The 26,736-nt window shown below is 41.3% G+C and overlaps 1 protein-coding gene across 1 annotated transcript in view; it reads right to left on the reverse strand.

Moving 5' to 3' along the window:
• Window positions 1-12,763: 12,763 nt before the first annotated feature.
• Window positions 12,764-26,736, reverse strand: part of PLAC8L1 (PLAC8 like 1) — a 30,428-nt gene continuing 16,455 nt past the window's right edge. Inside the window, exons 3-4 of the mRNA XM_003404825.4 lie at window positions 16,284-16,420; window positions 12,764-14,293 (exon numbers count right to left, since the gene is read on the reverse strand). Coding sequence (XP_003404873.1) covers window positions 14,153-14,293; window positions 16,284-16,420 — 278 coding nt within the window. The 3' untranslated portion in view covers window positions 12,764-14,152. The remainder of the gene's footprint in view (window positions 14,294-16,283; window positions 16,421-26,736) is intronic.

Consider the following 26,736-nt stretch of genomic DNA (forward strand, 5'->3'; position numbering starts at 1 on the left):
CCAACCTTTTGGTCTGCAGCCAAGCGCTTAGTCATTATGCCACCAGGGCTCCTTCAAATAGATGAATATGGAGGCAGACAACAAAGGCAAAAAACAAAATAGCATATATATGGAAGCAAAAAACAAAGACTACTATAAAGTGCTAACTCTGTGATACAAAGTGAGAGGGGAGAGCGACAAGGTAGTGTTTCAGTGTTCAGGAAGAGCTCCAATGAGGAGAAACGGGATTTGAACGATGGGTAGAACAGAGAAACGTGATGTGGAGTGGAAAGAGCCTGGGCTCTAGAGTTCCTTGTCCCTGGGTCCAAATCCTGGCCTCACCACTTGTTGGCTGTCCAACCTTGAACCAGGTTAACGAACCTCTCTGAGACATTTTTTACTCAACTGAAAAGTGGCCACAATAATGGACACTTCTCAGAAGGTGATAGAAGGATTAAGAGAGACAAGTAGTCCAGGTGCCAGGGCACAGAAGGGGCCCCAGGAGTGGTAGCTATTGGAGGAGTCTGCAGCCATGACAAAGGCTTAGAAACAAGAACAAGCAGGTGAGCAGAGAAATGCTAAATATGAGAACAGAATCATACTCGTGCCACTCATTGGACACATACTACATGCCAGGCACTGAGCTACTTCCTTAGAGGAACAGCTACAGGTGATTAAGAGCACACTGGAGTCAGGAGAGCTGGGTTCAAATCCTGATTCTGCATTTCCTAGCTGTGTGATCATGGGCTAGTTATTTAACCCCTTTTTTTTAAACTATAGTTCCCTCACCTGTAAAATGTGGGTATTAATTGTGCTTCCCTCGAATGGTTTGACAAAAACTGAATGAGGTAATCTACATAAAGCGATTAGCACAGTGCCCAGCTCTTAGAAAATGCTCTGTAACATTATCATAATTGTTATTTACATGCATTTTCTCATTTAATCCTCACAACTATCCACAAATTAAGTGCTATTGCCCCCTATCTCCAGATCAGGCAACTGAGGCTCAGAGGATAAGTCACTTGTCTAAGATCACAGTGAGAAAATGGGGAGGCCGGCTCTGTTAGACTAGGAAGGTCAACTTCGTGTCTCTCTTTGCTGTTCAGATAAACTGGTGAATGGTGCCAGGGTGGAGGCAATCTGACAACGATTTTAAAATGCATTAGTGCCGTAACCCTCATCAGTCATTTCTCTTTTGGCCGTCCCCACTGCCGCACCTTCTCGTCTGCTGACAGATTAAGGTTCAGGGTTGTCTGTGCTCCTACACACAGCCAGTGGGCACACTGGTGTTGCCCCTCTGAGGATTTGCAGCTTCAGAAGGTTGGCAGGGTTTATGAAATGTCCGTTCTGATTTGCAAATAGGTCTGACACGGACATGCTTCCAGCTGGCTGGTGATTTCAATAACAATCCCTCCTCTTTGCTGCCAATTAACAGAAATTAAATGTCCCTGGCATATTTTGTAATTCAGAAAATTCATGTGCTGATTAGTTAAACCCCTGCTGGACATGCCATTGTGACCTAGGGGCTCCAGGCCAACATCTTTCTCCCTCCATCTCCACTTAAAGGCACAGGATGTGTTCTTCTTGGGTATAAATCAATGTCACCTCATTCATTCATTCATTTTTCATTCAATGAATATACATCGAGCACCCACTATGGGTCGAGTATTGATCCCTACATTTGGAATACAGCCGTGACCAACAGAGACAAGATCCCTTCGTGAAGGGGGGTAAATGGCAAACAATTAAACAGGAGAATTTCTATATGACAGATGTTAGGAAGGCAACGGAGTGACAGGGCAGAGAACGGCTGAGGGCGGCAGAGGCATATCTAAGGTACAGCAGGTGTGGCACGTGCCCTGGGTGCCACTTGAAGTGGGCACCACTGAGCAGTTGCTATTAGCCAGGGCGGTTTCCATCACCAGCTGTGAGAAACCATTCAGCAAGTTAAAACTAATATTTTCGTATTTGAGAGCCTCCATCGTCAAGGCAGGCTGTGGGATCTTGCTCCGCTGAGGGTAGAAAGAGAAGAAACTGAAGAACATGACTTTGAGTACATCAAAAAATAAAAAACCCAAACCCATTGCCATCGAGTCAGTTCCAACTCATAGCAACCCTAGAGGACAGAATAGAACTGCCCCATAGAGTTTCCAAGGAGGGCCTGGTAGATTCGAACTGCTGACCTTTTGGTTAGCAGCCTTAGCTCTTAACCATTATGCCACCAGGGTTTCCTTGAGCACATCATAGACCCACTTTTCATCAGTGAAAGCAAGGAAGGTATGGTTGTAATTTTCATGTAGTGCCAGAATGTGTTAAGTAAAAGATTAACGAGCTTGACTTGTATTTTTGAGCTGATATTATGGTAAAGTTATCTCAAAGATGGGTATCAGATGTTTGGACAGGGGCACAGAGGCGTAGTGAGGTGGGGCAGAGGGGGACACTTGCCCCCAGGCACAAGTCCAAGGAAATGCCAGATGAAGCACAAAGTGACATTCCAAGGCGCCACAAATATGAAAGACACCTGCCTGAGGCAGCCAGACAAAAGGGGAGAACGTATTTCTGCTGATACCTCGTGGCTATCAACGTCTATTCATCTTGAAATTGGGGGATGGGCACAATTTAGAGATGGCCCTGGAAGCTCATTACCTGATTTCAGCGCTTGCCGTAGGTGCTATGTTCTGTAGATAAGCCTCTGTGTGAGCTACTTTATGTAGGGTGGCCAGAGAAGGTTTCTCCATAGAGGTGACATTTGAACTGAGATCTGAAAGCTAAGAAGAAGCCAGACCAGCACCATGGCCAGGAGAGCAGGAACAAGCTAAACATGTCAAGGAACCACGGAGTTGGTTCCATTAGCATTCATTCATTTATCGAACATTTTGATCATAAAATAAATATTTGTTGAATGAGCAATTCAAGGATAGATGAATCCACTTTTTTCCTGCCAAGAAGGACCTCCATTAGGAGCACACACTTATGGGAGATGCTGCTGGAGTTACCACAAGCAGAGAGGCAAATTACCTCCCTTTTCTCCACTCTGTTCCCCAGGTCTAAAACACTAACATTTTAGGACTGTATGATCTTAAGCACCCACCTTCTAAAGGAGCTGGCCCTCGCAACGCTTTAAAGCAATGACTATGCCACAAACAAAAAGCAATCTGCCTTTTTTCTTTTTACTTTTTAACAGTCAAAATGGTGCCTTGGAATTGTGTAGACTAAGCATGAAATGTCATCACCTTTATCATCACTGTTGTTAGTTACCGTCAAGTTGGCCCCTGATTCATGGCGACCCCATGAACAATGGAATGAAACACTGCCCTGTCCTGCAGCATCCCCATGATCAATTGAGGATCAGACCATTGGCTGATTTTCAGAAATAGATCACCAGGCCTTTCTTCCTAGTCTGTCTTAGTCTGGAAGCTCTGCTGAAACCTGTTCAGCATTATAGCAACACACAAGCTGCCACTGACAGACGTGTGGTAGTTGCATTGGCTAGGAATTGAACCCAGGTCTCCCACAGGAAAAGTGAGAATTTTACCACTGAGCCACCAATGCCCCTTTTGTTATCATTAGACCAACAACCAAACCCATTGTCATTGAGTTGATTCCAACTCATAGCGACCCTGTAGGACAGAGTAGAACTGCCCCATAGAGTTTCCAAGGAGCGCATGATGGATTCGAACTGCTGACCTTCTGGTTAGCAGCAATAGCACTTAACCACTACTCCACCAGGGTTTCCTTGTTATCATTAGGATATATTTATTGAATTTCCTCGCCAACTTAACACTTATTCAGAAAATACTTATTATTTGTGGGTGTCTAACTCTCTCTCAGAAACCCTGGTGGTGCAGTGTTTAAGTGCTACAGCTGCTAACCAGAGGGTTGGCAGTTCGAATCCACCAGGCGCTCCTTGGAAACTCTATGGGGCAGTTCTACTCTGTCCTATAGGGTTGCTATGAGTTGGAATCAACTTGACGGCACTGGGTTTGGTTTTTAGGTTTTGGAACTCTCTCTCTCTCTGTCTCTCCCCTACAGCAGTTAAAAGCCCAGGCTATAGAATTGGCACACCTGAGTTGTATACCAAGTGTCACTCTCGATATACTTCGCCTTTCTAAGTCTCAATTTTCTTAACTATGTAGTGGGAGGAGACCCTGGTGGTGCAGTGGTTAAGAGCTATGGCTGCTAACCAAAAGGTTGGCAGTTCGAATCTACCAGGCGCTTCTTGGAAACTCTATGGGGTAGTTCTACTTCATCCTATAAGGCCACTATGAGGCAATGAGTTTGGTTTTTTGGTTTTATGTAATGGGAATAATAATAAAGGAAGGAGCCCTGGTGGCATAAAGGTTAAGCAATCAGCTGCTAACCAAAAGGAGAGATCCACGGAAGAAAGACCTGGGGATCTGCTTCCATAAAGATTACAGCCTAGAAAACTCTATGGGGTACTTTTACTCATCAACACCTAACAAGAACAATAACAGAGGCCATCTCACAGCAACCATGTAAATACTGAGCTATTATTATTCTGGTTTTATGGACTGGGATCTAAGATTTTAAGAACTTGACTTGGGAAACTGAGACTTAGGTTTTTAAGGCACAAGAAACTCAAATAATGAACATGACAGTGAACCACCATTGCCATCATCCTACTTTTCAATTATCTGTAGCCACTTGTAGGCTTTTCCATTCTTTGAGATAACCAAGAGGCAGGATTAAGATAAATTGACTTCCAGAGGTCTCTTAATTCATAATAATAATATTGAGCCAACAATTTGAGAGCCCCTGCCATGTGCCAGAGAGTCCTTGTGGTATAGTGATTAAGAGCTCAGCTATTAACAAAAAGGTCAGCAGTACAAATCCACCAGCTGCTCCTTGGAAGCCCTATGGGGCAGTTCTACTCTGTCCTACAGGGTCACTATGAGTTGAAATTGACTCGACAGCAATGGGTTTTTTTGGTTTGCCTATATGCCAGATACTATTCTATTGGCACTACTTATATCGACCCATTTAAAAATCTCACAACACTGCTAAAATGTAAATACTATTATGATCTCCATTTTACAGATAAGGAAACTGAGGCCCGGAGAGATTAAATTATTTTCATGGAGTCACACAGCTAGGAACTAGTGAAGCTTAGAAATAAACCCAGGCAATCCGGCCCCAGTCTGTGCAATCCGGCCCCAGTCTGTGCTGCTAATCGCTTGTGACCTCATTTAAGATGGAATGCAAAAGCTTTCCCACAGACATCAAGGTTTCCTACTTCAAATAGACTTGTCTTCTGAGAGCTCAGTAAACAAAGAATTGTTAACCTGCCTAATCCTAAAACCCCTGGGCTGTACACACAGCACTAATAAGGGCTGCTACCCAGAGCTACACAGTGCCAGTCACAGGAAATTCACACCTCCTACCAATGTGGGACTTTTGGGTGCCTATTAAAATGTCAGTCGATCTGAGAGTTAAAATTCTTTCTACATCATTTAGCACAACCTGGAAGGTCAGGTAAATGTGGCAGCCAGCCCTCCCTTAGCAGTTACTTCCTTATTATGTCCCTGCTCCTGCACTTGTTCCAAGAATGCTACATCACAATAAATATAGTTAAAAGAACAAACAGCCACCACCATGCCCTTGGGATCCAAGTGCGGTAATCTCAAATAACCTTGCCTTCAGTCTCAGGAGGACATTTTCTCAGCTGCTCATGCCGGTCCCAATCTGCAGTTCAGATGGGCCACCTCTGAGCCCATTGCGATATTCACATGTTGACCCATCTCCGAAGGCACGTACCCAACATCAGCACTGGCCCCAAACCTAGACACAGTGAAGAGAGGTAGGATATGTCTAAGACAGGCATTTTCTCCTTTGAGGGCTAAAAATTGTGCATAACGAGATGCAACTCCTGCATAACTTCAAAGACAGCCTAACTTCCAATCCTGTGTGACTTACTGACATGGAGGGACTCAGAATGCATCTTAGTAATCACGGACTTTGTATTCATGCCTGCTTCTCACGGGGGATGTCCAGCAGCCACCTAGAGCCTCTGACAGCTCTTATTCCCGTAGTGCCAAGTGGAGCACAGCAGCAAATGAGTGGGTGCTGCATGGCATCTGCAGGCCCAGACAGCTCAGATGTGGTTGGTTGCCCAAATGTGGCTGCCTGCTTGAAAGCTAGGGCTCCTTCAGCATGTCCAGTATCTGCAGCCACAGATGATAGTTCTGGCTTTGGAGGACTGGGGGTTTGAGTAAGACTCCCCAAACTGGGTGTTTTCTACAAACCTTCACAAGTTCTGACTCCTTCCATTCTGCCCCCCAAGGAATGAGTCTGTGGTCATCATTAAATTTTCCCCCAAAGAGAAAACCAACCAGTTAAGTCAACATGAGTTGGAAATGAGATGGAAAATTTCCTCTCCTACCTATTTCCTGTTTTACTGGGTTTTCCTGGGAATTTGCTTTTGGACAAACTCTGAAGCTGGGCCTTTTAGAAAGCAATTCTTTGGAAATTTTGTTGAACCCGCTTCCCAACATGCCTTTGGCTTTCTTTCCTCCTTCAGCATGGTTGGTTTGGATGTTATTCACACTCAAAGGGGCCAAGAGCCAAGCGCTGGCAACAAAGCCATAACTGATTCTTGTTCTGCCCGTTCAAACCACCTGCCCTCAACTGGACAGCCAGTTCGGTAGCACTTCCCATCAGAGCATCTTCAGCTTGAGAGAACTGGCTGGATAGGGAAGGGAGAATGTTAGTTACATATATGGTGGCGAAGGGGATGCAGGCTGAGATTGATAATCAAAATAAAATATTTGGGATCTCGAAGAAATTCTGGGAGTGCTCAGATTTTAACTTTTTTATTTTTGAAATAATTTCAGACTTACAGAAAAGTTGCAGAAATTATACAAAAATCCCTATATACCTTTCAGCTAGATTCCCCAAATGTTAACATTTTACTGTTTGCTTTGATTCTCTCTCTCTTTATATACATATATATAATTTTATATACATATTTAATAATATAGCATGTAAATATTATATAAGAATATATAAATAATATATACATGTGTTATATACATGTGTTTATATATACAAGCATATATAATTTTTTTTCAACCATGTGAGAGTAAGTTGCAAATCAAATACCCATTTATACCTAAACATTTCAGTGTGTGTTTCTTAAAAATGAGGGTATACTCTTTTCATAACCACAGTATAATTACCAAAATCAGGAAATTAACATTGATACAGTAGTATTAACTAATCTACAGACCTTACTCAAATTTTTCCAGTTGCCCTATTGTTGTCTTTTAAAGGAAAGGAAAAATAGAATTTCTAGTCTAGGATCCAATCCAAGACCACATAGTACATTTAATTGTTATATCTCTGTAGTTTCCTTTAATCTGGAACAATTCCTCAATATTCTTTGTCTTTCATGATCTTGGCATTTTAAACAATATAGGCCATTCGTTTTATAGAGTATGTCTCAATTTGAACTTGTCTGATTTTTTTCATCATTTTATTCAGATTATTCATTTGGGGAAGCAATGAATGATAACCCATAGAATCCCTGAGTTCGTACTGATAGAAATAAACAAATGGGAGAGAAGGAAAAACTCTTCCTTATAGTCGAATACCAACTACTAGATGTAGAAGGAATGATGGAATGAGAAAATTGTCATTTGGCAACCACCACAGTAATAACTGGTTCAGGTAAGAATTATCAGTGGATGTTAAACCAATGGGTGGAAGCTTGAAGAATTTCTTCCCACAAGAAACTTGTTCATCGCAAAGAGAAAAATAGTGACTTTACAGTGGAGAAACCTGGGAGACAACCACCTTAACCAAGTGACCAAAGTTAGCATCACGAGTAATGGGGAAATAGATACGATATGCCTCCTAATTTGATGAATTGAGAAGGACACAACCTCTCTTGTTGGTATTCCTGCCCAAAAGGCTTAAAATTTTTAAAGAACTGTAGTTCTTCCCAGGCTGCATTCACACATTAGAAGTTCTGAAATCTTTTTCACCTTCACAGACCCGGCCTTGGTAATCTTCCTAGGAGGAGCTAGCAACACCTGGGATGCTGAAGAAAAAAACTATCTGCTTGGATGGAAACTGTCCAATGGAGAATTTGTGGATCGTGAGATACTCCTCAAACATCAGGGATGGTCCAGGAATACCAATAGGCTGGCCTCCAACACAAGAGCGTAATAAAGAAAAAGAGCAAATCTGCCTTCACCCACAGTATTAATGGGTGGTGGGCCAGGATGGAGAAAACCAAGTGAGAATCATGTGATGTACTGTTACAGGTTATACAGACCCCCATCCTTCCTGTAGTTTGTTCCTGTTGTCAAGGCCAAACTTTAGCTCACCAGTTTCTCACAGCTTGGCACCTAACTGACAAATGAAAGAACTGGACATCAAATGCCCTCCAGCTCTGTGTCTAGCCTGTCTCTCCTGCTCAGACTTAGTGCAGTACAGGGGATGGCATAATACTCTTCTCTCAGCTGTTGAAGCCAGAGAGGCTCATGCTCCCTCCTGATCCCCCCTCATCTTCACCCCTGCCCTGACTCTCCACCAAACATCCTGTTATCCCTCTACCACTTCTTCATTTTTTTCCATTACGATTCCATTCTCTTTCCTCCTGACACCTTCTGATCCAGAAGGTTTCTGTCATTAGAAAATACGCACCAAGGAAATAACAACTTGGTACATAAAGAATCTCAGACAAGAAAAATCCATGATGTTATAAGAAAGATATCACAGACTGCAGCCCTTACAGAGAGGCTATTTCAAGTCTAAAGAAATAAAAGTTATAACCATGAATCCTTTTTGGTTCAGAAATAAGTCATCTAAAGAACATGCTATTAGAAGATATTCTACTCCTCATAGAATGTCTATAAACCTATAATTTGCGTTACAATTTTTACATTATCTGTGCTAACCTGAGAGAGGCATTGCACAGATAAGTGAAATTCACAAATACCTTAAAACTTTTTAAGCCCCACATTACCATCTTCTTCCCTAACTTAAGACATCAATAAGAATTTCATTTTTAAAAGTACGTGCTGCCTTGATTATCAAGGATTATGATAGGAATGCATTATCCATGGGACATGTGGGTTGTTTTAGAGTTCAAGATCATAATTTTGCACTGAAACATCTTCAGTCTTTCATCCAATCAATCCAGTTTGTAACAGCAGCAAGCATCAACCAAACCCTGGAGCAGAGTAAGGATTGTACCTTGTGGTTACAGAGATGTTTTCTTCTGTGAACCTGTCATATGCAGGACTCAAACTGGCACCCATCTTTTTCATGGGCTGAATAACTTTGACTTCTTAACCACACTCTTCTCTTGGTTGACCACAAATGAAAGTGGTAACAAGCAATAAGAAACCCCAGAGTATTGGCTTTATGTGCCAGGAGGTGGGTAAGAAGGCAAGAAGCATGGTTAGCCCACAGAAAGGTTAACCCAATGATGATATCTCCTTTTCACACATGGCCAAAGATGGTGCTGCCAAATATCAGTCATTGCTCTACTGTGAACTACTGTGACTAAGTGTTGGTTCCATTTCCTCTGTGCTGAATTGGGTTGGCTTCTGTTTAGCCTCAGCAGCAATGAGTATAGAGATGCTGCCTTCAAGTTCTGTACTCTAGTTGTTACTACTATAAGGCCTTAAAGCCCACCTCTAAATAGGTTTTAATGATTTCATTTTCCAGGGCAAAGTCACAGAATGCCAGAGTTGGAAGAAATCTTAATTTTATAGATGATGTATGGAAAGTTTAAGTATAGACAAGCTGTTCACACAGAGGCAAGTTATATAAGCTAGGGGGGAAACAACATAACTTTCAGTCGCCAAAAGCCATTGGCTCACACTGGCTATCTTTAAGGTCCTCCCACTCACAATTTCTTCTTCTTACATTGGCTTCCCTCTCTCCAGATTAGACAACAGGAAGCTACCACTCCTAAATTTTACACATGCTTGGTCTTTAAGTCCCTGGGAACTTTCCATGGCTCATAGTGGAGGATTCATTGAGATTTGGGTCTTCCTTTGAGCCTACTTAGACAAAAAACCGAAAGAATTTTTTAAAACACAAAATTAAGAATTTGAATTGTTCCCAGCCAAAACCAGCAACTTAGCAAAAGCTCCCCTTTTCCTAAAGTTTTTTCCCTCTGGACTGTCAGTCCCAGCATGCAGATTCCAAATGGCCATGGATCAAAAACTGGCAGGCAGGGTTGAGGTGAAGGGGAGGAGAGCAAGGATGAATGAATTAGAATGATTCCAAGAGGTCAGCCCAGATATTTACCCTGGCATAGGTTGCTTACCATGAAGTCTGATGTTTCATCTCCTGGGGTTGTTGCTTATTACTACCTATTGGGTCACGGGGAGAGGCCAGTGTTTAGGGGGAAAAAGAGGAAGGAGAAAATGGTAAGGGAGAAAAATGCACTTCTCCACAGAAATATGAACAGAAAAGCTACAAACTCTTGTGATTCCACTTGTTAAGTACAGTGTTTTTAAAAGACCAAAAGAGAATCTTGTGAGTTAAAATGTACATGAATAATGTTTATAAAAAGGATATATGTAAGTCATTATGGACTATCGTATAAATAAACATTAGATATAAACATACAAAATATTATTGCATAGGGCAGTGGACACTTAAGGACTTCCAAACCTTTTATATCTTTGTTTCAAAAAAACAGAGTTTCAGGGATGGCAGCTTATTTCTTTAGTATATTCCACTGTAAAACCAAGAGGTTTCGGGGTTTTATGTTTGTTTGTTTCTCTGGCTTTGTAATTTATAATGATATATATGGATTACTTTAAAATATCTGTTGCATGTGTGTTGGTGTTGTTTACCCACAAGGAGTCATCAGAATCTGTTCCACATTTTGCATCCTGAAAAACCAAAAGGAATTTTCTAGTGAGAAGAAAAACACACAGAACGTGCCTTCACTGTTGGGTAACTCTCAGACTTGTACCACTGGCAGCTTTTGGTAAGGCTGAGCAAATGGGGTGTTCATTATCAGAGTTGTTGTCTCTCCCTTAAATATTGGGTGTTGGATAAACTTTCTCCTGGGTGGAGAGCACATATTTTTGTCACGTCCTTTTTCCTTGGACTTGACGTCTTCCAGAGGAAACGGGAAGTCATGGCCCTGAGCCACCTCCCTTCAGAACCACTCTCCACCATTGGTTTTGAAAGAACTATTCACATGCTAATTTTCTGCTTTACATCCTGTGTTTCTGTGGTAGACTGAATGCTTTCAGAACCCAGAGTCTTACTTGTTTGGGCTCATAACTCTAATGAAGTGCTAAATTGGCTGTTTACTGCACAGCTTGATCAGAAGAAGTAAAGGGGGAAAGAGGGGGCTGTCTTCTTGGAGAGGTCCCCTTGTACCTTTTACATCAGCTGAGAGAAAGCACCAGAACCCACTGTACAAAATACCATCTGCTCTTCATGCCAGGAGGGGTCAACCATGCAAAAGTGGAGAGATTACCCAAGTCTCCTTTGCCAAAAATATGTATTGTTCTCAGCTATAAGCTTGTAAATCCCAGTGTGTGTTTAGCATGAAACAATAAAACTGGTTTATTTTCATTTAATAGAGTTGTCCCACAGGCCTGTTTTTTTTCAGTAGCTGACTTGGAGAAGGGAGTACTTTATCACAGATTAAATGTCAACATTGAGTATTTAACTTTCCCCAAAGGACTTTAGCTCTGGCAGCTGCTACGGGCATTCAAGTGTGAGGGGTGGGAGTATAGGTCACTTTGTCAGACGGGAATTGCTTAGCTGGGGTGGGAGCAGGGGTTAAGTGCCAATTCCTCTCACCCCTGACCAGGCTGAGTTCACCTCCGTAGAGCAAACGCCTGTTTGTACAGCTACGTGGGCACAAGAAGGCCTCTTGACCAAAAGCCTTCTCTACTTGCCTTGGGCAGATGTTAGAAGCACAGCCTCAGGAACCTGACTGCCTATCACTTCCTAGTTGTGTAGCCTTGGGCAAGTTATGTAACCCCTCTGTGGCTCAGGTTCCTTTTCTGGAAAAATGGGGATATAAAGCACTTTCCTGGGGGATATTAAGGATGAAATGTCTTAAAACATGTACAGTGCTTTGTACAGTGCCTAGCACATACAAGTGCTCAGTACAATTAGTATTACCATCTTCACAATTTTGGCCACATCCACCTACCATCTCTATTGTTATTGTTGTTGTTAGGTGCCATCGAATTGGTTCTGACTCATAGTGACCCTATGTACACCAGAACAAAACACTGCCCAGTCCTGCGCCATCCTCACAACTGTTGCTGTGTTTGAGCCCACCGCTGCAGCCACTGTGTCAATCCATCTTATTGAGGGTCTTCCTCTTTTGTGCTGACCCTCTACTTTACCAAGCATGATATCCTTCTCCAGGGACTGGTCCCTCCTGATAACATGTCCAAAGTGTACGAGACAAAGTCTTGCCATCCTTGCTTCTAAGGAGCATTCTGGCTGTTCTTTTTCCAAGACGGCTTTGTTCATTCTTCTGGCAGTTTATAGTATATTCAACATTCTTCACCAACGCCATAATTCAAAGGCACCCATTCTTCGGTCTTCCATCACCTCTATTATTATTTACTTAATATTTAAAATTAACTTAAAATTGAGTTAATCTAAAAGTTATCTTAAAAGAAAAACTTATATCACAACAATAAATAGAAAACCAGTATAATGTTATGAATATAACAAATGTAAAATAGTAACAATACCTACTATTTACTGAGTACTTACTACTTGCCAGGAAACCCTGGCGGCGTAGTGGTTAAGTCCTATGGCTGCTAACCAAAAGGTTGGCAGTTTGAATCCACCAGATGCTCCTTGGAAACTCTATGGGGCAGTACTATCCTGTCCCATAGGGTTGCTATGAGTCAGAATTGACTCGATAGCAATGGGCTTGGTTTTTGGATTGGGTTTACTACTTGCCAGGTTCCCGGATGGCACAATGGTTAACATACTTGGCTGCTAACTGAAAGATTGGGGTCCCTCCAGAGGTGCCTCTAAAGAAAGGCTTGGCAATCTACATCCGAAATATCAGTCATTGAAAATCCTATGGAGCACAGTTCTACTCTTAACACACATGGGGTTGCCATGAGTGAAAGTTGACTCAATGGCAACTGGTTGGGATTTTTTTGTGTTTATTTTTTGTTTGTTTGGTTTGGTTTGGTTTACTACTGGCCAGGCACTGTGCTAAATGTTTTCATTCATTAGAATCCTTACGACCCTATGAGGTCAGTACTATTATTATCCTCACCCCCATTTTAGAGATGAGGAAACTGAGGCACAGAAAAGCTAGCAAAGGTGCCTACAGTTACACATTTAGTAACTGGAAAGGGTGGGGTTGGTAAACAGGAAAGGCAATTCAGGCTACAGAATTCAATCTTTTCACACCTTTGCTGTGCCGTGTACCTGCCTTAACAAAAACGGGTATTCAGGTCACATGGTAGATGCAGTTGCCTAAAGACTCTGAGCCTGGGTCCTGAAGAAGATTCACAAGGTGTTCAAGATTAGCACCAACCTGAGACTTTCACCTTTATGCCATTAGGACCCAAGAAGGCAGGATGTGGGAGTGACAGTCCCTATGTTTTTCAGTGACATTTAGTGCCCATTCCAGGTGCCAGTGGAAATTAAACACCCGGAAACCCTGGTGGCATGGTGGTTAAGTGCTACAGCTGCTAACCAAAAGGTCAGCAGTTCAAATCCACCAGGCACTCCTTGGAAACCCTATGGGGCAGTTCTACTCTGTCCTATAAGGTCGCTATGAGTCTGAATCGACTCGATGGCAACGAGTTTGGTTTTGCCTCATCACTGGTATTTTGAGAAACATGGCACAGCATAAGGAAGCCACATAACAACTCTTCCTCATGAGATGATGGCAGTAGGAAGCTGGAAAACAATGGAACCTTCCAAAACTCCAGGTGGATTGTAGAGGACACAAGACTCACCTCTAGAATTTTCCTTCTCTGGCCGGACTGGAACAGCAAATCTAGGCAAATAATGGACTCTTCAGCAGGGGTATGTGTAAAAAGAGAACAACAGTAGAAACAGTAGGGGGGAAGTCATTTATTTTAATACTGTTAGGAAGAAGAAAATCTTTCTACTAAGGGGGCTTGGGAGGAAGGTGCAGGGAGTGAGGGGGATGACAGGGAGGAGTTATCTTGGGCTTTCAAACCAGGGCATCCTTAGTGCAAGGAGCTTCCCGGATTTCATAGAACTGGGAGGTCCTCATCTTGAGTTCCCGGGCCACCTGGCAGATGGAAAAAGGCCAGCAGCAGTGCACCGCCAGCCAGTCCTCGCACAGTGTGCCCTACGACGAGACCCCGTGTCGGTTCTGTCACTGATCACCAGCTCATTCCCATCACCCAGGCACCTGTACAATATGACCTGCTGGCTCCTCCTGCCCACCACCTCCACCATCCACCAGCACCCTAAAGTCAGCACCCAAGAACCCAGCTCCAAGTGTGAAGCAGCGTGGTTGCTAATCAATACCTGCAATTCAGAGACCTGCTCTTAGGACCACTAAAACTACACTGGACCACCTTGAAACCACTGGTTCCTCCTACCAACACCTTTTTTTTTTTTCTTTTAAAACCTAATCTTTATAATTATTTCATTTATTTATTTGGAGTAGGTAGTAAGAGCACATGGCATATTAACCATATTTTCTTCTGTAACTCTTCTCCACCCATGTCTGCTATAACTAGATGATACACCCTCAGTTTCCCCTTTGGTAAACACCCCAAGCCCCAAGGCTTAAGTTTCAAATATGGCTGACCAATAAAAAACCTACCTGCTCTGACCCCTCCCTGTCAGGTTTCCTGCGGAAACCACAATAAAGGTGCTTGTCCACAGACACACCTTTTCTCTGCCTGTGACCAGACCTGCATTTTCCCCATGTAGCCCTGCCGGGCATGCTGTGAACACCAGGGAGTATGAGTATAATAAATCTTTAAATGCTTCCAGCTGCTCCCTCTTGATTCATGTTCGACCTTACCAGAGCTCAAACAGTACTATTATATCAAGTTTTAAAACTCAAAATCTCGGCAGTAAGAAAGGATAGGAAGTGTAAAGTAAATCCCCCTTCCACAGCCATCCCCAGCCACCCAGTTACCTGCCCCGAGGCAATCATTGTTGGTAGTTTCTTATATACCCTTCTAGATAAATTCTATGCCTACACAAGCATATACATATATAGTCTTCTGAGGTAAATAGTTGCATAATTCTGTGCCTTGTTCCCATATATGTCTTATTCTAAAGCATAGATGAGAAGATAAGGGGGCAGAGAAACAGAATAACTAGAATACAATTAAAGAGAATGTTGACATGTGAAAAATGTGACTAACGTCAATGAATATTTTGTGCTAAAATTGTTAAATAGGAACCTAATTTGCTATGTAAACTTTTGCCAAAATAGATATTTTTTTAATTTAAAAAATAAAAATATAATCTTAGACCCATTCCATATCAACACATGAAAATGGACCTGTTTATTTAACTCCCCACATCTTACTATGCATGTATGCACAGCCTGTCTGTCCCCGGTCTCCGTGAACCTCAGTCTGAACTGCGTTGGAAATTGACTGTCTGGATCTTTGAAGGACCCCTAGGGAATCCCCAAAGTGAATGCTGCATATGCCATATAGGGTATATTTTAAGTCAGACTATCCCAAGTATATCTTTCAAATTTGGTGGAATTCTGTCATCATCTTTTGATGCAGTAAGAGACAGAGAAGCAGAAAAGTAGTTTTATTTCTACAGATGAAAGAGAATGTGTGTTGGTTTAAGGGGTTTGACTAACAATGGCTGCATCCTCTCATTTAAAAAAAAAAAAATATACCATTACCATCAAGTTGACACCCTATGGGACAGAGTAGAACTGCACCATAGGGTTTCCAAGGAATGGCTGGTGGATTCAAATTGCCAATCTTTTGGTTAGCAGCCAAATGCTTAACCACCGGACCACCAAGGCTGCGATGCATCCTCCTATTCTCATCAATCCATGGCTCAGGAAGCACAATTTGGTCAATGGGCTGAGCAAGCCATTGGCCAATAATCTGCCCCATAATAGGTCCCCCTGGAAATATCCTTCACAATATGGCATGTTAGTTAACTTATATTTCCTGGTAATGAATTAAATCAGAAGTATATTCCATGTCTTTTCCCAAAGCCTACCACCAAGAAAAGCGTGGTATTTTTAAGCTTCCCCCTGACTTCTTTTGTGGGGGAAATCACAGGTGTGGAGGACATCCAGGTTCTCACATACATCCAGGTTCATATATACCTTTAAACACACTTACCCGTATTTTATGTCTCTCTCTGGTGCCAATTCTTAGTGCAAAGGAGGACCCAAGTAACAATGGCCAACAAAGACACTCTCCGTAATGCCTGGCGATGTCACACTCAAGACATATCGGACAAAATAGACCACAGAAACCTGTCAATAACCAAATAAAAGAAAGCCAAGGTTCTCAGGTGTTCTTGGAGCAACTTCACATCACAAAAGAGCACTTACATCCCTGTGCCATCAATTTAATGCTGCACTGTCTCCCTGCAATCAGGGACTGAGAGTGAATAACCAATTCTCAAAACTCAGTGTATGAAAATTGCCATAATAGAGCCAATCAAAATTGTCATCTTTTGTCGAACCTTAGCAAAGCTGAACCCAATACAATTCTGTTAGCATTAACTATGGTAATTGTTTTTTCCTGTCAAGAGAAAAGCATTAAATAATTTTTTACAGTGGAATTGTAACTATGGCTTCTAGTACATTCATCTAATTTCAATATTTAAAACAGGCACAATATATATGATACTTTGAATAACAGCCATCTTTTTCGATAAATATGATTGGAAGCTCTTTTATGGTACACTGACTCTGCCTGCTATTCTTACTAGGACTTCATCCTATTTCTCAGGCCAGGTTAGTCTAATTTTTGCTAGTTTCATGAAGCCACTGACATCTGCCAGTTTTAACCTGCAACTATGAGGGGCTTGGTTTCTTCAACGTCAACCTAAAACAGTTCATGATTTCTTCATTCATTCATCTTTAACTACCGATATTGATTCCTACACATTCTGTTTGAACCACCTAATGCAGAGGTTCTGTTCACAGACTCTTTGGAGAATATAATGACAGCTATGAACCCGTTCCACGGGGGAAAGTAAATGCACAAATACATGCGAAATTGCTCATTCAGTTTCATGGGGCTCATGGAGTCACTGAAAACTATCACTAGACTGCAGCCTAAGAACCTCTGATATACAGCTAAGGTGTTATGTCATCTAGCGTTGCAAAAGGTGACAATCCTGATAAATATAAATAATTAGGACTATGAAACAGGAAAAAAAGCATATATTTTTTTAATTGAACCATAATTAACACACAATAAAACGCACAGATCCTAACTACTCAATTGGATGAGTTTTGGTAATTGTGTTTATCCAAGTAACCAAACATGCAGAACACTACCCTCATCCAATAAAGTTCTCTTGTGTCTTTCCCAGTCAATTCCAGTTCTCCACCTCCCACTCCAGTGGTAATCAGTATTCTGATTTCTATTCCCATAGATTAGTTTTGCCTATTCTTGGACTTCACATAAATGGAATCACACTTCTCTGTATTTGGCTTCTTTCATTCAACAACATATTTTTTGTATTCATTTATGTTATGTGAGTCTGTAATTTTGCTCTTTTTTATTGCTGAGTAGTGTTCCATTGCCACCACTCATCTGTCAATTTGTCATACTGTTAGCTCAAGTGTTGCAATGATGCTGGAGCTATGACACTGATATTTCAAATACCAGCATGGTCATCCATGGTGGACAGGTTTCAGTAGAGCTTCCAAACTAGACAGATTAGGAAGACAGTTTTGGTGATCTACTTCCAAAGATTAGCCAATAAACCCTATGGATCACAACAGAAAATTGTCCAATATGGGGCTGGAAGATGAGCCCCCCAGGTTGGAAGGCACTCAAAATACACAGTGGCCACAACAATGGACTCTAGCATATACCAACAGTTATGAATATGGCACAGGACCAGGCAAGGTTTCATTCTGTTGTACATGGGTTCGTCATGAATTAGTAGCAACTAACAATAACAGTATTCCAATGTATGAATACTCCACAAGTGGTTTATCCATTCTCCCATTGATAGGATTTGATTGTTTAATTTTTGCTATTATACCACACATTATGAATAAGGCTATTATGAAATTCATATGCAAGCCTTTATGTGGACATATGTTTTCATTTCATTTGGATAGACTCCTAGAAGTGGAATTGCTAGGTATGGGGTAGATGCATGTGTAACTTTAGAAGAAATTGTTAAACAGTTCTCCAAAGTATTTGTACTGTTTTATACCCACCAGCAATACACGAGAGTTCTAGCTGCTCCACATCTTTATCAACATTGCTATTGTCAGTTTTTTTTATTTTAGCTATTCTAGCAAGTTGAAATGGTAGCGACCACAGCATTTTAGTGCACCAGACACGAAGGCTCACATACAGTGACACCAGCACACTAGAAGAACCACCTGTCAAAGGCCTGCCTCTCCCTGTCCCCTATCCTCAACAATGAGAAGTACAAAGTAGTACTCCAAATTTAGCAGCAAAGAAGCAAACAGTTAGGCATGCTGTTTTAACTTAGAACCATCCAGGGCTCTCCAGGACCCTGGTCTTCTTCAACTCCACACAGTGGGTGAAGGAGCACGTAAGCACAAAGGGTGTGAGAAAAGGGGTCAAGGAACATCTCATCTTAGAGGAGCAGGATATCTGTTCAGGAGACTCCAGAGAAGAACTAAATCATTTACCATAGCATCACTTAACCCAAAGCTAGCTCGGCATTCAGTCTAGAATAAGTCTGGGATGTTTCACCCTGTATTTTAACATACTCATTACCCCTAGGAAGATCAGCAGGCCCACCCAATACTGAAAAATGGTATGAACAGCTCAGAGGACAACAAACGATCCAGTGAACTATGTATGGTGAGCACAGAGTGGTCGCACTGAGTGCAACTTTGAATTATGGGAATCATGGCACATAAAAATCAATCAATTCACTTTATACTTGGATTGTGAAATAACATAAATCCCCTCAAATAAAAAAAAAGAATCAAAAACTGCACAATTGTAAAGCTGGCAACCTGAGTGAATTATAAACTGTACTTCTACAATTGCTTCACCACTTTAACTGATAAAGAGAAACACCTACTATCCTTGGGCAGTATATTGTAAAGAAATTGTTATTTATATTGAACTTTTTTATGACATTGTTCTTACGACTCATGTCTTTAAAAAAAAATGCTGTTATTTTTATTTTTAATCTTTTTATGTCATATAACCATCTTATCTCAGCGTTCATTAGGAGGTGGTACTAGACGCTGAGCAAAACACACCCAAAAGTCAATTTGGAACAGAAGTCAGATGTGATAAAAAACAATATGAAGGCCAAATTTTATTATGTAATAGCTAATATTTATAGAGTTCTCCATGTGCCAAGCCTTGCTAAAAGCACTTTGCACCTATTAACTCATCTAATCCTCAAAACATTCCTAGGAAGAAGGTAATTTTGTTGTTGCTAGCGGCCACCCAGTTGGCCCCCAACTCACGGCAACTCCGTGCACGGTGGAACGAAACTTTGCCCGTTCCTGTGCCGTCCCCATGTTCAGTTTCAGATTGGACTGTTGTGATCCACAGGGCTTTCACTGGTTGATTTTTGGGAGTAAGTTGCCAGGCTTTTCTTCCTAGTCTGTCTCAGTCTAGAAGCTCTGCTAAAATCTGTTCAACACTACAGTAACTCACAAGCCTCCATTGATAGACACGTGGCAATTCACAGGAAGTGCGTTGGGGGCATTGGTGGTTCAGTGATAGAATTCTACCAATGGAGTTCAATTTTGATTCCCCACCAATGCAACAATGCAGATATTCTTATGATCCCCATTTCACAGGTGAGGAATCTGACACTTAGAGAATTTAAGAAAATTGCCCAAGATCATTCAATTATTAGCAAGGGGCAGAGGCCATATTTTAACTCAGGTAGTCTGGTCCCAAAGTTTTAACTGCTACACATATGTCCATATGTTTTCATATTTTATATATTCACCTAATGTGCCATAATGGCTGTGTATTTATGTGCTCAAGACAATATCCCCACTACCATCCCTTTATATTTATTCCCATGGGACAGTCTTAAATTATTGAACTTCTCTAAGAAAGATCCTTTGTGTAAAGTGTTACTGCTCTATACTGTAAAGTAGTGTAATTGGATATGAAAACACTATTGGGTCACACCCAAAAAAAAGATACTCAAGAATAGGACGATGGGATCCTTTATTTAAAGAATCTGTGAGAGAAAATATTAACAACATATATAACAGACCAAGGTTTAGTATCCAGAATATACAAAGAACTCTCACAAATTAACACATCTTCTCCTTACTTATCGACTATCCCATTATCTGACATTTCACATTTACAATAGGAAAAAATCTACCATACAACTATTTTGCACATTAACAACATACATCTGGCAGTAACAAAGGTACAAGGCGAGAGTAGTGCTGGCTTTAATGGTTAAGCTTATGTTTCAGTTGGGTTGGACCATGATTCTCAGTGGTTTGGCAGTTATATAATGATGTAACTTCGCAGTTATATAATGATGTAATATGGCAGTTACATAAATGATATAATATGGCAGTTATATAATGATATAATATGGCAGTTATGTAATGATGTAATTTGTCAGTTGTGTAATGATATAGTCATTCTCCATTTTGTGGCCTGATGTGGTCATCTCCATTTTTGCATAACAATGATTTCGCATAATGACCTGGTCTTTGGAATAAGTGAGGTGAGGGTGTACATAAAAGATTTAAAAATAAAAGAAGAAAATGGGCACAGGATATAAGCATGGTAATTAACAGAGAAAATACAAATGGCTAATAAACATGAAAACTTGCTCAAGGTTGTTAGTAACCAGGGAAATGCATGTTAGGACAATCACAAACTATTTATTACCCATAAGAGTGGCAAATGTTTCCAAGTTTCATAATATCATATGTCGTGGGGGCTATCCAGAAACACGCACGCCATACAGTAATGTAGGTGGAAATTGGCACATCAACTTTGGAAAGCAACTTGGCTGAATCTGTTAGAACTTAAAATAGCCTAAAAAAAAAAAAATAGCCTAGGATCTAGTAATTCCACTTAACAGCATCCACCCTAGAGCAATGCTTACACATGCGCACAAAAGGGGTGGGGATAAGGACACACACCACAGCATTATTTGTAATTCGAAATTTGAAACAACTTTAAGTGTACATCAATGGACAAGAGGATAAATAAACCATGACAGTATAACCATACTATGGAATAATTCGTGTCAGCCAAACAAAATGAGGTGGAAGATCAATAAATAATAACAGAGTTATATCTCTAAGACATATTTTGAGTTAAAAAAAATCAAACTGTAGAATATATACAGCATAACACATTTACAAAAAAAACCAAACCCGTTGCTGCGGAGTCAATTTCGACTCACAGAGACTCTTTAGGACAGAGTAGAATTGCCTCTTAGGGTTTCCAGAGGGTGGCTGGTGGGTTCACATTGCCGACCTCTTGGTTAGCAATCCAGCTCTTAGCCACTGTGCCCCCAGGGTTCCAAATACATTTACATATGGGTACATATGTAAACACAGAGAAAAAGATCTGGGAGGGGATCCTCTAAACTTATTTTTAAAAAAGGGGGGGAACATGGTTCCCTTTTCTGTAATGTTTGAATTTTTTTTACAGGGTAAATATATACACGTTATTTGTGAAATTTTAAAAAACATTTTTTAAAATAAGGACCTCAGGCTAGCAGTGAGTTGCCAGCCCTAAAGTGACTTAAGTCGTAAAAGCAGCCTCTTCCTCTTCTACCTAGAGTCCCAGCAGTTATTTAAGTGCCCACAGCCTAACTGTTCCTGGTCTGTTCTCTGGGATGGGCACCACCTTCATCCATGGAATGTGGTTCATTATTCATCCTTCTAACTCATAGGGGAGTCAAGATACAAAGAAGAAGCCCACACAAAGCCAGACCGTGGAGCCCCAGAGAGCAAAAGTAGGAAAGGTAGGTGGAAATTGCAGTGAGGCACATTTCAGATCAATTATTACAAAAAGGCAGAAGCTTCTAAGAATAAAAGATGCTCAAAAAAGGAACGAGCACACTCATATATTGCCTGGGGGAGTGTAAATCAGTACAACTTGCAAATGGAGAGCCATTTGGCAACATTAAAATAGCTCATACTACCTGACTAGCAGGTTTACGCCTTGGCAATATCCTACAGATACACTCACGCACATGTGAAATGATATATCTGTACAAGGATATTCATATAGCATTGGCTTCAATAGAAAAAAACTTTGGAGACCACATAAAGGTCCCCCAATGGAGATTTTTGGATAAATAAACTATGGTACAGTCATACAGTAGAATCTATGCCACAATTTAAAAAACTAGCTATCTCCGGACGTGCTGCTATGGTCTGATCACCTAGATATATTGTTAATTTATTTCAAGTAAAGAACAATGCATGTTCACAATTTTATCATTTGTGTAAACTGTACACATACACACAGAGCAAAAAAATCAAAAAGATTTGGTGCAGTGAATTGCATATTCTAGCCATGGTCTTGTAACTCCCACAAAATGATTGAGGGGGCTTTACAAATAAGGTCTTTTTGGCCTACCAAAGGGATTGGACAGTTTTACTAAAGCAAAGAAGGTACATGGAACCCTTGTGGGAGTGGACTATGCAAATAAAGTACATGGAAACATTGTAGGGGATTGGTCAGTTTTGGCATCCCACTAGGCTTAAAGGCAGTCAATCCCAGAGATTGGAGGGGGACCCCACTACCATCAAGAAGAAGAGCCAGGAGGAGAACACATCCTCTGGACCTGGGGTCCCTGTACTGAGAACCTCTTAGGCCCAGGAGACAGGAAGAGTTAAAACACTGTAGATGGCAACTACATGAGATGGTGCTGTGGGTTTCCCATCCCATGAAGTAAAAGTGGCTATAGTGGGTCACTAGGCCCATAGAGCGAAAGAGCTGAGCACTTTCAAGCAGGAAGCTTCCTGGTGGAGTGGGGTGCCTCTAGGCACTTATCAGCAAAGCTAAAGAGCTTTGTTAACACTTGACCAAGCAGGGCAAAGGCCAAGCTGAGGATCCAGGGCCAATGGCCAAAGGCAGAGGGAGAGGGCCAAAGGCCAAAGGCCAAAGGCACAGGCCTGTGGATGCAGCTGAGAAGAAGCTGTCCTGACCTAAGAACTGTATCTTGAGATGTTCCTCTTACTTCCAGGTTGATCCTGATCCTAAATGGTAAATTATTACTTCCCTAATAAACCCCATAATCGTGAGTATGGTCTGTGAGTTCTGTGTGGCCACTGCAAAAAATTATCAAACCAAGCAGAGAAGTAGAGGGTGCCATGGGAGGGATGGCTGGTATATCAGAATTGGTAAAAAGGCTGCAGAGTGCAGATATGCCTGAGCGCCACCTCATAGGAATCAGCTTTGAGCTACTGCTGATGTTGATTCTCCTCCCTCCCTGAAGTTAGAGGAGGTCGGACAATGCTGTGCCATTTTTACAACAGATAACAAAATGTTAACAACAGTTTTCTTCAAAGGCTGGGTTAAAGGATACTACTTTTTTCTTTTATACCCTTTTGTATTTTCTTTATAGGTACATGATTCTTTCATAATAATAATTATTAATCTATTTTCATTAAAAAATTTTTATATCTTTATATAAGTACACAGACTCTATCTGGAATCTGCTAAGGGTGGTTGCCTACGGAGAGACGAACTGGGTGATGGGGGCAAAAACGGCAGGAGCAGTTACTTTTCTATACATAAGGGATAGGTACTTTTGGATTTTGCATCATGTGCATGGTAACCTATTCAAAATAATATTATTTAATGACCAAGCTGGCTCCAGAGGAGCTGAGTCCTCCACCTTGGGGGTGTTGAAGAAATGTAGGCAGGCAGGTACAGGCATGCTGAAGTGGAGATTTAGGCAAACAGGTGAGAAGCAGAACCAGCTGACCCCACATATACCTTTTAACACTGAGGCTCTACAATTCTTTCAATCACAGTGCAAGAAAGAAAGAAGGAAGAATACATGTTAAAATTCATTCATTCGTAGGGAGGGAAAAACATTAACTAGACAATAGGTAAGTGGTAACTTTGTTGAAGGGTAAGAGAGTACACAGTATTGGAGAAGCCAGCACAACTTGACCAAGGCAAAGTCATAGGAGCTTCATAGACACATCCAGACTCCCTGAAGGACTGAGTTACCAGGCTGAAGGTGAGGGACCATGGTCTCAGGGAATATCTACCACATTGTTTATAAAGAAAATGTTCTACAACCTATTTTGGTGAGTAGCATCCAGGATCTTAAAAGCTTCTCAGTGTCCATTTAAGATATGTCTATTGGTCCCACTCCATCTGAAGAAAAGGAGAATGAAGAAAACCAAAGACACAAAGAAAAGATTAGTCCAAAGGACTAATGGACCACAACTACCAAAGCCTTCACCAGACTGAGTCCAGCACAACTACATGGTGCCCAAATACCACCACCAACTGCTCTGACAGGGATCAAAATAGAGGGTCCTAGGCAGAGCTGGAGAAAAATGTCGAACAAAATTCTAACTCACAAAAAAAGACCAGACTTACTAGAATGACAGACTGGAGAAACCCTGAGAGTATGGTCCCCCTGGACACCCTTCTAACTCAGAACTGAAGTCACTCCTAAAGTTCACCCTTCAGTCAAAGATTAGACAGGCCTATAAAACAAACAATAACACACACAGTTGAACCATGTATACAAGACTAAAAGCAAAGGCGAGAAGGCAGGAAGGGACGAATGGAAATGGGGAAACTGAGGTCGAGAAGGGGAGAGTGTTGACACATTGCAGGGTTGGCAACCAATGTCACAAAATAGTACGTTTATGAATTGTTTAATGAGAAACTAATTTGCTCTGCAAACTTTTACCTAAAGCACTATTAAAAAATCATTCTAAAAAAAATTCATTCATTCATATATTGATTGAGGAAATATTTTTAAGGGCCTCCTCTGGGCCAAGCACTCTGCTGGGCCCCATAACAGAGAACAAGGTAACTGTGGTCACTGCTTTCAAGGACTGTATGATTTGTCTAAGATACAATTTGTAGAAATAAATTCCAGTCTGAAGCTGTCCTGAAAGCCAAAGAAGATCCTGCTTTACTTCATTCCCCCACCCTGGGCATCTGATGGTTCCTAGTATACACCAAGCTCTTTACTGCCTGGTGCTTATGGTACCTTCTACGAGGAAGGTTGTTTGAGTAGCTGGTTCAGGTGTCTGCTTAACTGTTAGTTCCTCAGAGAAGCCATTCTTTCTCCACCTTCATTCCAATAATTCCTTTTCATAACACCCTATTTTTTTCAAGGTACTTATCAAAACTGCAATTATTTTGTTTATTGACTTGTTTCTTTATTATCTATCTTCTCTAAGAAACCATCTCTGTCTTCTTCACTGTTGTATCTGTAACATCTATCATGTTCCTATACAAAGACAGGAAATCGGCAAATACTGGTTGAATTACAAACCAATGTTGATAACACCTTCCACATAAACCTTCTCTGGGGCAATATCACAAACATTCCTAAAGCCAGCCTTTCGCAAACGATGCCTTGCTACCCACAATGCCATTGAGCAAGCATTTTTTCCACCTTGGCTTCATCTTCACATCTGAGCCTCCAGCAGCCATATCTTCCACAGGATACAGAACCACCGATTTGCTTATCTCAGTGCAGTGTGAATTCAGGTAAAAGCACAGAGGTGGGAAGAGGGAGGCAGTTTGAAAAGTAAAATTACAATAAAATGAAGAAGGAAAATGTCAAAAAGAAATGGAAATTACTGCGGTTCATAATATACCCTTTGCTTGACGGATGACAAATTGTAGCAATGATTCTCAGCATCTGAAGAAAAACTGTCCCAGGATAGGAATCTGGTGTGGAACAAAGTCACGGAAAGAAACCCTCTCTTTTTGACCAGACTTACTGGTCTGACAGAGACTGGGGACACCTGAAGAGTATGGCCCAGGACACCCTTTTAACTCAGTACTTAAGTCACTCCTGAGGTTCACCCTTCAGCCAAAGATTAGACAGGCCCATAAATCAAAATAAGGCTAAATGGGCGAAGGGGAGAGTGTTGACATATTGTGGGGTTGGCAACCAATGTCACCAAACAATATATGTATTAATTGTTTAATGAGAAACTAATTTGCTCTGTAAACCTTCATCTAAAGCACAATAAAAAATTAATTAAGAAAGAAAGAAAAGGAGCTCTCTCTTTTTTGTTCCCAAGTTTGTTACAACTATCTGAACAGTGTTTTACTTGAAATGAAACTTTGTGGGTAAAATAACCCTTTCAAACAAGGAGGGGGAGAAACTTAAGCTTTATAGCACTCAGAGTCCAGCTGTATCCTCAGAATCCGGGCACAAATAAAGAGTGCACAAAGTGATTACTTTTCAATTTTCTTCTGAGATAATGAGCTTAGAAACCCTATGAGCAGTCACAAAATGGAGGCGCATCTAGAGAACAGTTAGGACACAGAACATGTGAGATCACCTTGTACTCTAAGTATCCATGGCCTCTCGTCCATGATTCATTCCCACTGTAAAGAATATTTCTCCACACATCCTCCTTCTGTTGCCTTTAGAATGGGCTCTGAA

This window comes from Loxodonta africana, chromosome 2 (genome assembly GCF_030014295.1).
Source record: "Loxodonta africana isolate mLoxAfr1 chromosome 2, mLoxAfr1.hap2, whole genome shotgun sequence".
Lineage (NCBI taxonomy): Eukaryota > Metazoa > Chordata > Mammalia > Proboscidea > Elephantidae > Loxodonta > Loxodonta africana.